Source organism: Vigna unguiculata, chromosome 9 (assembly GCF_004118075.2).
Source record: "Vigna unguiculata cultivar IT97K-499-35 chromosome 9, ASM411807v1, whole genome shotgun sequence".
Taxonomy (NCBI): Eukaryota; Viridiplantae; Streptophyta; class Magnoliopsida; order Fabales; family Fabaceae; genus Vigna; species Vigna unguiculata.
Genome location: NC_040287.1, coordinates 26,918,098 through 26,930,059, shown reverse-complemented (window position 1 = coordinate 26,930,059; position 11,962 = coordinate 26,918,098). Strand labels below are relative to the sequence as shown.

Genomic DNA, 11,962 nt, shown 5'->3' with positions numbered 1-11,962 from the left:
ATGTTTCTTCTACTATGGTGCTTTCAACCTTTATAACTTTTTTATTTTACTCACAAAACCTAAGATTAAAACACATTATTGGTATGTAACAATAGAGTGCATCATCAACAACATAAATTCCACCTATACATATTTATTTTTGGTGTCATTATATCAGTAATTGAGCAAATGATGTCATCGATAGTAGAAGAAAATAAAAAGGATATTATATCATTAATTTATCATTATTATTTCTCTTTGTATGTTAGTTCAAGTATGCAAACCTCAGATTCATGTGATCAAGTAAAAAGAGTATATCCAAATATAACAGAGAATAGGAAAATGATAAAACTAAAACTAACTAAGTTAAAAACTAAGTTGAATAAGGATGCATAAATTCATGTGTTTACCAAATAAAAGTGGAAAGTGGAAAGAAAAACTGGATTTTAAAAAATAATTAAATTTAGTATTCAAAAAGAGGTTGAGAAATATAAGCAAAGTGAAATTTATTCATTTATTAGTTTAATTGAGGAATATAAAATGATATAAAACCAAAACTAAACAAAAATTAAACACAAAAGAAATTATATGATATTGGGCAAATAATAACATTTATTAAGAAGTGAATTTTAAGTCTAATTCAGTCTTACAAAACTGGTTTATCAAGTATGGTTTACAACCACTTATATACTGTAAGTTGATATACATTAAGCTGAGAAAACATTTTCTTTAAAATCGTTGTGCTTCATTGTAAACCTTCATGCTTATTCTGTCTTCAGACAATAGACTCAAACATGTCTTTGTTAGTGGCCTTCTGGTTAAGATTATTTCCAAAATCCATTCCTCCATATCCATATTGTTGAACAACTAGCACAGACGAGCGCGAACCAAAGTTGTTTGAAACCAAAATGTCCCCTATAACTCCAAGTTCTAAGCACTCACACCACTCCAACAAATTTGAGAAGACCTTAGAGTTCCTACAATTTCCTTGTCCAACTATGTAAATATCACAACCAAATTTTTCTATCTCATTGAGGACTGCAGGAATATCTTCACCACTATTAACATCCATCTCCGAGTAGGATATTAAATCATTATTGTTAACTGCTGTAAGTCTGAATATGCTTATATACTCTTCATCTAACTCTTTTTGTTTGTCTGTATCTATTACCGTAGATAATATCCCTTGTACTTCATCATGAATTGAAGCATCTACTTCTGCTGCTTCACCCAACAGAAGAATTCGAACCACTGAGAGTTGTGTTCCTGAACGTCTTGCCATCCTCCATGCAATGGCTAAGGCTTCACGATCATCAGGGCCCCCAACAAAGACCACACGAATATGAAGGTTCATTTTAGGAACTAACCCAAAATCGTGATCAATAAATATTCCCACAGAGCAAGGAGCACCTTGCATTACATTTTGGTTTATATCTTTGTATAAAACACTGGTTACTTCTAAAGTACCTTCTAAGGTTAATTGTTTGTGAAATGGAAGAAGAATTAAGCTTGTACGTTTCTCATCTGCTGAGTGGTATATGTCCTCATGAATAGTTGTATATGCTGACACCACATTTAAGGTCTCAACTCTAATAGCATCATATGTCTTTCCAAGTGCATCTAATGTGTTACGAATGCTTTCTAACTCTTCTTGTGACTTGGTTAGGTTTTGTTCTCCAAGTTGGCAACTAGGCTTCCCTATATGTGTAGCAACTAGGGCAGCAACACGTCTAGTAAGTTCGACAAGGTACAAGGCACAAACGTACACAGGGGAAACTCTCATGGCGTTAAAACATTCAACTAAGCTAATCACACTTGCAGCTTGGCGAGTATTATGAACACATGCTATAATTCGGAGCTCTACATCAAGTCTTAGTTTTTGTATGGTCTTTAGCTTGTTCTGTTCAAATCTCTGTCTTGGTTTGTAGATGACATTGATGATGGGAGACACAACTATGGTCATTAGAAGAACAGCAGAAGTTAGAACGGCATAGGTAGGTACAGAAAATATCTGCAATAACACATCACAAGAACTTATTGATTAGACTACAATTGTATATCTAAGAAACTAAAGTAATTAAATACAACGTTTTAAATAGATCAATACCATTTTATCCCAAGCAATGTTCAACATTATTAATGCCATGGCACCTTTATTATTCAAAATCAAGCCCAAGGCCAAACCATCTAGAATACGCATACCAAAGAAAAAGGTGACAAATAAAGTGCTTAAAATCTTTAGAGCACATAATGAGAGTATAATCACAATTGTAAAGGGCCAGCTTCCTTGGGAGAAAACTGCGATCAACATAAGTCTCATCCCAGTTCCACTAAAGAAGAGGGGTACTAAAAAGCCGCCAACAAAATCATCTGATATTGACATGAACAATTCAGCAAATTTCCCATGAGGTAAAATTAATCCAAAAACAAAAGCCCCAACAATGGCATGTGAACCAAGAAAATCTGAAATACATGAACAAGCTAAAACCCCCATCATTATAAAGAGTAATTGGTTATCATTCCATTCATCTTTGTCTGCCTTGCAATCAATAAACCATTGAATGAGTGGGCGTACCACAAAGATGCACACAACAATGAATATTATCGTGCATAACATAGTGTAGACAGCTCCTTTACCATTAATTGAAAATGGAACAAATAAAGTGAAAAGAATCCAACCATAGGTGTCACTAATCATGGCTGCTGTTAAAGCCTCTTTGCCAAGACCAGTATAAAGGAGCTTAAGCTCAGAAAGTGTGTATGCTACCACAGGAAAACCTGTAACGGTGAGAACTAAAGTCCAAACTATAAAAGCATTATTTGTACTTTCTTCAAGGGGAAACATCATACTATGTCCATAAACTTTTCGAAACAAAGCATATAAGCATGGCGCAACGAGTATGGGAAAGACGATCCCAGCAATTGCGATACTTGCAGCTTTCTTGTTCACATTTAGAATGGTATTTAAGTTCATCTCCAATCCACTAAGGAATGCATAATAAATGAGACCAACGTGGGAAAGGATCTCGACGTTGATAATCCCATTTACCGGAAAAATGAACTCAAAAATTGTTGTGAATCTTCCAAGTAATGGCGGTGTCAATAGGAAACCAACCTACATAATTATAATTTAGAATGCCCACACATTACATTGTTAGAATGCCATGTATCAGAAATTTGGAGATAAATTTAGTAAACAAAAAAACTTCAAAATTTATTTACTTACTGAGATTTGTGAAATGAGACGAGTTTGATGCAGAGGTTTGTAGATTATGGAAAATAGACGAGATAACACAACAACAAAAGCAATTTGAATGGCCAAAATAGGGAGCTCTGTTTTCAGGACTTTATCGGTTTTCCAAAATTGATTAGAATTAACTATAGATATGTTGTAACATGCAGGTATTGTGGTCGTCATTGTTCCTTTGATTTTGTAATTGATACACTTACTCTCGATGTTTCTTCTACTATGGTGCTTTCAACCTTTATATCTATTTTCTTTTTCTCATAGAACCTAAGATTAAAACACATTATTGGTATGTAACTACATAATACATCATCAATAACATAAACTCCACCTGTACATATCTATTTATGGTGTCACTTAACTTATTTTATGGTTAGTCTCATTTTCTGTTGGACATAACAAAAAGTCAAAATTTTCTAAAGTTACATATCTACATTATTATTTTAAACAACCACTTTATTAATGTTTTATAAAATATTTAAATCTTAAATATCTCAATTTAATATTTTATTAAAAATCAATTATCATTATTTAGATAAAATAGTTATCATTTTAATTTTCTATTGATAGCTTATATGGTTATATATCTTCCTTAATATAAAAGAACATGCAAGAATTAATTTTTGATTTTTTATGCACCGAAAAAATCAAGTAATTTTGAAAACGTTAAGCACACTGCCTCATACAAAGACAATAACATGCATTTTTCAGGTTGTTTATATTTGAAATGTATGTACAGAGAGAGAGTTAAGAGTGCATTGAATTTTTACTCTATCAATGAAATATATTAAAAACAATTTAAATATATTCTTGTTTTTGTATTTTATAAAAATATGTCATGTTAATTTTGATACATATGAATAAAATATTAAATAATTTTAAATTAATTTTGTAAACATAATTAATGTGAAATGAATTTTCAATTAAATTATAGATTTTAACATAAATTGCCCAATTAAGAATTATTGAATATTTTAGTAGATAACTTTTAATAATCTAAGTTATTTATATATTTTCTTTACAGAATTCAAAAAAAAATTTGAATTTTTTATTTTTCATCTATTAATCTATAAAAGGTTAGATATAGGGTGCACTTTATGTTGCAAGAAAACAAAAGTGATATAGTGCTCACATAAATTATTAAAATATCAATAATTTATATAAAACACGTTTTCATTAATATGATTATTTATAATTACATATTATTGAGATGAAATCTTGAAATTAAATTTGAGTATGATTTGGGTTGGGTTAGATTTGTAGTTATTCACTCCCAACATTATTATTCACTCACTCAAGTCAAATGGATAATGCTCTCAACATTTTTTTCAAATTTCTTTGAATAGGTGGGTTGATTTTTATTTGCTTAACGATACTTGAAACAAGTTTAGAGTTTGAAGATTTGATATGGAATTGATGATAACTTTATGTTAAAATTTTTGTAGGTGATTTGTTTATGTTTATTTAACATAGGGAAAGAAAACAATTTATTTGAAAACTATTTAGCTTTGTTTGAAATCTTTACTTCTATTTTAATAGATTAAAATATATTTAATCTATTAAAATGTTCTTTTAAGTTTTTTTGGATTTGAAATGAGAAATAATTTAATAATTTGAATTTATTTTTTTACTTGAATATTTAAGCATTTAAATTTCATATTGTTTTAGTGGATTAAGGACACTTCAATTTCAAATTTTAATGCTTTTAATGAATGGATTAAAATATTTAAACAAGACATTCCATTAAGATATTTATTCGAATGGATTAAAATTTATTTGAATGGATTAATTTATTTCAGCCAATCTTTATATAATCTATTTGTAAAAGTTTTATAATTTTTCTAAAACTTTGAGATAAGTTTTGTAAGTGAAAAAATAAGTGTTGAAAAATAAGTGTTGAAGTTGTTATTATGATCTAATGGCATCATTATATTTGAGCAAATATTTTTTCTTTTAAACATCTTAAGTTTAAACTAAAATAACATATCAGTTATAAAAGGAAGATTTATAAAGAGCATGAGACTTTCCGGCGAAAGTAGTATAACTTTTAACAAGAAATCATCTAAAGACCAAGAATAACATAATGTTTTTATTTTGATTTATCCTAAAATTTTGGACTATGTACAATTCTTCTTCAAGGAACATTCAAAGGGTTCCATAATAAACCACTGATTACAAAAATAAAAAGCACAAGATACTCTTGAACACATGAGTACATAGGTCACTACTAGTGGTAGATCATGGTAAGGGCTGGGAGGGGCCATTGCCTCCCAAATATTTTTGAGTTTTTTTTAAATTATATATATATTTTTGAAATTCTTAAAAAAATTTGAATTTTTTTAAATTATAGGTAGTATATTTTAGAAATTCATGGAAATTAAATTGTTTGTCATTTTATTCCTTTCATAAAACACAACAATTAATGTTTAATAGATAATAAAACATAAAATTAAATATAATAAAGAATAAAAATATTTAGGTTTAATTAATCTTTTTTTCATTGTTTTCATCCAAAAATGTCAAGTTGATTCTCATACTTTTTCTAGTCTCAAATTGGTCCCGACTTTTAAAAAATCGATGCAATTTGGAACTTTTTGTTAAATTTATTAAAGCAGATCAAGGATTTTCATCAAGTTTGACATTAGGATTATGTTAATTAAACCAACAAAACAAACCATCTTTATTAACTGCACCAATTTTAATGAAAATTTATTTATCTATTTCAAGAAATTTAATGAAAATGACCAAATTGCATAAGTTTTTCAAAATTTAGAACCAAATTGAGGCTAAAAAGAACTAGAGGACCAACTTAACATTTTTGAACGAAAACAAGAACCAAAAGAATAATTAAATGAAATCTTTATTAATATATTTTTTATTTCCTTTCTCATTGTCTTGTTAGTTTTACACAAATTGTACTCATCTCTCACTCTCATGTTTTCTTTTTCTTTTTCTTTTTGAAGAAAAAAGGGAGTTAGATATAACCTCATTATTTTTTCTCTCATTTCTCATTTGTCCTATTTCTTTTTTGAAGCAAAAAAGATAACTATTTTATCTTACTCGATAATGGAATATTAATTTAATAGTTAACTTTGTTTATTTTTATCTCATAAGCCTTTGGTATATTCATTTTTTATGAATATAGAAGAAAAAATAATGTATTATGTGTTTTTCCATAACCATTTTTTAATTGTGACTTAACTATAATATATTTTTCTTTTAATAATTACGTCTCTTAATTTTTTATTAGATTATGATAAATTATTTTTTAATATTATTTAAAAAAATAGGTATATTGATGAAGAATAAAAGAATAAATTCATTGTTTACAAGTGAAAAAAAGAAAGTTATTCGTGAAGATGAAAACAAGATAGATTATACTTCTTCACAGTATTATACTAATGATCAAATTATCCAGTTAAAGAAACTATTTTTTGAAACATTGTATTAATGATCCAACAATCTAATGATCAAAGATTTATATTATTTATACCCCTCCAAAACTTTTGGTCAAGATCCACCATTGGTCACTACTATACCCCTTTTTGATATTCCCATGAGACTAAGAACTTCAAATATTGATTCATCTTATGGTAGAATTTTATTTCTTTTTTATTCCACATTTATCGTTTCTGCCTTGTAATATTTCATCACTAGCTTCAAATAGCCTTAACTTAGGTTGTTCACTTCGTAATCAGCTAGCTATGATTATTTCCATTAAACTTTACGGAACTAGTGAGTATATTGGAGCAAGGCAGTAATATCAAACATCATATTGAAGTCAAATGTCAAGGTGTTGGTCAAAACAAAAACCTACCAGACATCTGTATCAATAGGCAAACTTACATTCTCAAATCATGATAATGACTATAATTAAAACTATCCCATGATAATGTGACGTTATAATTTATCTTGGTTTGATTACTTTAGACCATTTTATGGTTTTTCTCATTCGTACAAAATTTGGTCTTATAAACCTTTGGTCAATTACCCCATTTGACTAGGTTTTCAAGGTTTAACTATTAATGTAATATTAGTGGTACTTGACTGATGTTTGTTTTTCCACATTAACATTGAGCATCTAACTAACTAATTTCTTAGCCGCATTTTGAGTGATTTTATTAATTAACATTATACTTGCATTGTTGTGGACAATAAGTGATTTTCCTGCATATAGAATGTTGGCTAAGAATTTTTGGTTTACGAAAATATAAAGAGCAATAGACCCTATAAATAATTAAACAATTTCCATACTCCAAAGAACTAAAAATGGAAGCATACCTAGATTGATCATTATTGGAAACGATAATAGTTTGGTATCTGGTCTTCCAACTATAGAGCACCCTAAGTTTCCTCTAGATTTTTTCTTCCTATGGGGAGAAAGAGAAAAGAACAAAATGAATTTGAACGCTCTCATATGGGGACCATAAATCCTTTAACTAGCCTTTGTTCGTTACTATTTCATGAAGATGTATTCCTAATTTGTCCCTTTCATCAAATTAGAATATCACGGTATCTACACAGTTAATATTTTCATGATATATATATATATATATATATATATATATATATATATATATATATATATATATATATATATAACCATAGATATAATTAATCAGATCACTTTAATAAATTGGCTAATAAAATATAACAATCCTATCACATTTAATTATTGGGATAAATATGTTTTTGGTCCCTTAACTTTCAATGAATTTTGGAATTAGTCCATTTCGAAACTTTGAATTAATTTAGTCCTTCATCTTTCAAAATACGTGGATTTAGTCCTTTTAATCAAATTTTGTTGGGTTTATTTGATGTTTCGTACGCATTTCAGGATTGTCTTTGAGATGTTTATACTGTTTGACATATTTTTGCTTTAATGTTAAGTCAAATATTATTATGAAACACGCTTCAATGTCAAATAAACTCAACAAAATTTGATTAAAAGAACTAAATTCACGTATTTCGAAAGATGAATGACTAAATTGGTCCAATGTTTCGAAATAGACTAATTCCAGAATTTACTAAAAGTTAAGGGACCAAAAACATATTTAACTCTTAATTATTTACATATATATATATATATATATATATATATATATATATATATATATATATATAACAATATATAAAGATGATTCCCTCTTTTGCGTCCACATTTTAAAATATCAATTTTACCCTTTAAAATATAATTATTTATTAAATTTTTGAAAAATTGACCGTTACTTTTACAAACTTTTTTTTTTCTATTTATCAACAATTATTCTCTTATTTTTTCTTATATATTTCACTTTATTTTTAATAAATATAATTTTATTTTATATATTAACTTAATAACATTATATTATCATCATTTATTAATATAATATCATGTATATTTAAAAAATACGTACACACAAGCGTGACAATGATGTCAATGGAAGGGTGGTGTGAAGCAATGAAAGAGAGTATTTATATATATATATATATATATATATATATATATATATATATATATATATATATATATATATATATATATATAGTTTGTTGTACCTACTTAGGCCACATCTCCTTCCTTTTCCTTCCCAACATGTCTGTCGTCTTCTTTCAAAGAGGCCATTCTTGGTCTTTCAACTAACCCGAAAAGGGCTACTTACCAATAAAAAGATAAAAAAGAACGAATGAGATAGCTGAAGCCAAAGCCACATTTGAGGATCTTGAATCCGCCGTGAACAAGATCCCCTTCTAGTCGGAGGAAAAAGCCGATGTTAGCAAGATGCTAGTGCTCATGCCAAGAGAGGCTGCAAATAGCCACTATCCCAGATTCCTTGCAAGTGCTAGAATCCGATCTGACTCCTCACGCTGGCAAGGATAGAAATGACATACATAAAGGGAGGTCCTAACTGAATGAATTGAGGTTGAGTAAAAGCCATTCGCCTGAGAACAATTCTGCGATTGGAACTCGATCTGGGATTGGGATCTTAGGGCACTGAGAACCTACTATATAGTACATTCAAGAGTATTCCTAAAAAAAAGAAAGAAAAAAAAGGCACACCCTATTCAAGGCCCTAATGGTCACTCTCCCCGCGCTCTATTACAGGAAAGCTAGCCTGGTTGATCCACTACACGCTAAGAAGCAAGTCCTAACTAACTAAGTAAATCCGGGTTAGACTGAAAGTGACCAGATATTGCAATCTTCTTTCACAGACTACAGACTAGCGATAGTTAAAAAGAGCGAAGCTTAGCCGTGTTTAAGCCGAAGGCGATAGTGATTCCCGTGTTTACTGAGCTATATCTCTATCTATTAGTTAGCATATATATATATATATATATATATATGAAGTTGCTAATGATTTGAAAATGTAGGAATATGTTGGGAAGAAAGCATGTTCAATTGATGTTTCCAAGAAGACATTTGGTCCAACCACTTGTGGAAGCATTGTCAAGAGGCTAGCGGTGGACTCTCTGTTAAGACTTAACTTAGATGTCTCTAGATTTTTATTTTTATCATGAATAAACTCTTTTATGCTTTTTGTGAAGAAAATATTTAAGACGTTAATTGTTATGTTCATATAATTTTATTATGCAATGCTTACTTGATATTAGTCGATAATAATTAAGTTTTCTTGATATAAAAATTAATACATTTAATTCATGATAATCTTAATAATTTAAATTAAATAAAAAGACCGTCGAATAATAAAAGAAAGTTAGCATTTGTGCCACAAAAGTGTTTTCACTAACACAAAAAAGTCTTTTAACGTCCGACATTTTCGACCTTTGACGTCTGCCCAAACACCGACGTCATATCGGGTGACGTCAAAATAACGTCGGAAAAATAGCAGACGTCACTTGACGTCGGTCTTTTAGGAGTCCGACGTTATCCAACGTCGGGGCTAGTAACACAGACGTCAATTTTCGTGCTAAAATGAGGGAAAAACCTGAGCAGTTTAACGTCTGTCAGAGCCCGTCAGACGTTAAATAACGTCGGCCCTGGTACGGTCAGACGTTAAATAACGTCTGTCAGGGCACACCAGACGTCAAACTGCTCCATTTTTTTAAAAAAAATTTGACTGTTTTTACAACATCCATACACCTGAAAATCAGAAAATTCCCAGAACAATTTCATAATACTTTCAGCACAATTCTGGAGTTACAGTTATATATAATAGAACTTAAGTTTCAACATATATTCTAAACTAATATAAATAGCAACAAACTAAAAATTTCAACATGAAATTCTTGTACAATAAAGTTTTTGAAAGGAGTTCTAATTCATGTGGTATCAACTCCATCTCTCCAATAGATATGCCGCCCATTCCTGTCTTAGTGTGTGGATAATGTCATCTGGCAGAGGTGATGGATTCTTGAATCGCTGAAAAAGTAATACAATTTCATTATGTATGAATATCATTCTTTAAAGTTTGATATGATTTATAATATGTGAAAGATATATATAATTACCTCTATCCATTCATCTTTAACTGCAGCTCGAATGATTGTTCTTATCCAAGACATGACATAATATCCACATTCCCATGAATCTTTTTGCTTGTTACATTGAACATTACAAATAAAATAAACACATCAAAGTCATAAGTTGACATACAGAAATTAATAACTTTAAAATGAATGAGTTCTAACCTTTGGATATATGACTTTAAGTTGTTGGCCTCTAGGCTTACCCACAATTCTAATGAAATTTTGAAAACATAAAACATATGTAAGTTTTTATAACTAAGTAGATACATAAGTTAGGATTGAAAAAAAAAATACTTACTCTTGTAACATGTTTTTAAAAGCTGGTGGAATCTTCCTATGGCATGAACAAAACCATACAACTAGGCATTGTCTTGGAATGATGAGACAAAGTTGCCAATGATACCTACCATCAATCACAAGTACTTAGCCAAAATAATTAATAATACTTCACAAAATATTATTAGCAAAAACACTTACAAATCAATGTATGGTGCAAAGTAGATCTCTCTATTTGACTCAACCATCCATGTTTGCAAATAAAGTTTGATTTGGTCAGGTGAGTTTCCCGAAGGTTGAATTGTTTGAGGTTCAATGAATCCATAGACGGAAGATCGACCTTGGTCCACAATGACTTTGTCCATGTACCTACAAGAAGACAGTTAGGTATAATATTAAAAGGTACCAATTCCTTGCTTTAAATATGAAACACAATAAAAAAAATCTTACATGCACCATAGTTGTATGACTGAAATATTTAACATCTTGTCTCCTGTAATGATCTCTAGTGCATCATTCAGGTTTATGTACAATGGGACATGACAATGAAGGCCAAATACTCTTAACTCCCACTCTAGCTCTACCGGTCCTCTTTTCAACTTGTGTAATTTCAGAAGTAGCTTTCCTAGAGGATCATCTTCTGCTTCTGCCATTTCATCATCTTCACGTATAACACGTGGACGTCGGACCGGCTGTTTTTCAGGACGAGTGGACTGAAATAAAGATTTAGAAAGGTTTGATGTTAAAAGTTTTATAAATTGTAAGATTGAACTACTAAAAACATGATGTCATAATACCTTTGGTGGGCTAAAGTATGGCATGATCAATGCTTTAGGCCAAGCAATAAATGTGCCTAAAGCTTCCCCAACAAATTGGATTTCTGAAGTTGGCACAGGCACTTGGGCATGGGGATCTCGAACTTCATCAATCATCACACGCGCATGATGGGGCAATAGAGGAACACCATGGATAGTCTCCCCACCCTGAAGTTGT

At 29.9% G+C, this 11,962-nt stretch overlaps 1 protein-coding gene across 1 annotated transcript; it reads right to left on the bottom strand.

Annotated features, from left to right (window-relative positions):
- Positions 1-754: 754 nt before the first annotated feature.
- Positions 755-3,397, bottom strand: LOC114163619 (cation/H(+) antiporter 15-like). The gene is made up of 3 exons (XM_028047923.1): positions 3,206-3,397; positions 2,087-3,094; positions 755-1,990 (listed from the first exon to the last, which is right to left on the bottom strand). Exons 1-3 carry the CDS (start codon positions 3,395-3,397, stop codon positions 755-757), a joined length of 2,436 nt encoding a protein of 811 aa, XP_027903724.1.
- Positions 3,398-11,962: the final 8,565 nt, after the last annotated feature.

Coding starts and splice junctions, on each gene's coding strand:
- LOC114163619 (XM_028047923.1), bottom strand. CDS start 3,397: ATGACGACCACAATACCTGCATGTTACAACATATCTATAGTTAATTCT. Junction 3,095..3,205: donor GTCTCATTTCACAAATCTCA/GTAAGTAAATAA, acceptor ATAATTATGTAG/GTTGGTTTCCTATTGACACC. Junction 1,991..2,086: donor ACATTGCTTGGGATAAAATG/GTATTGATCTAT, acceptor GTGTTATTGCAG/ATATTTTCTGTACCTACCTA.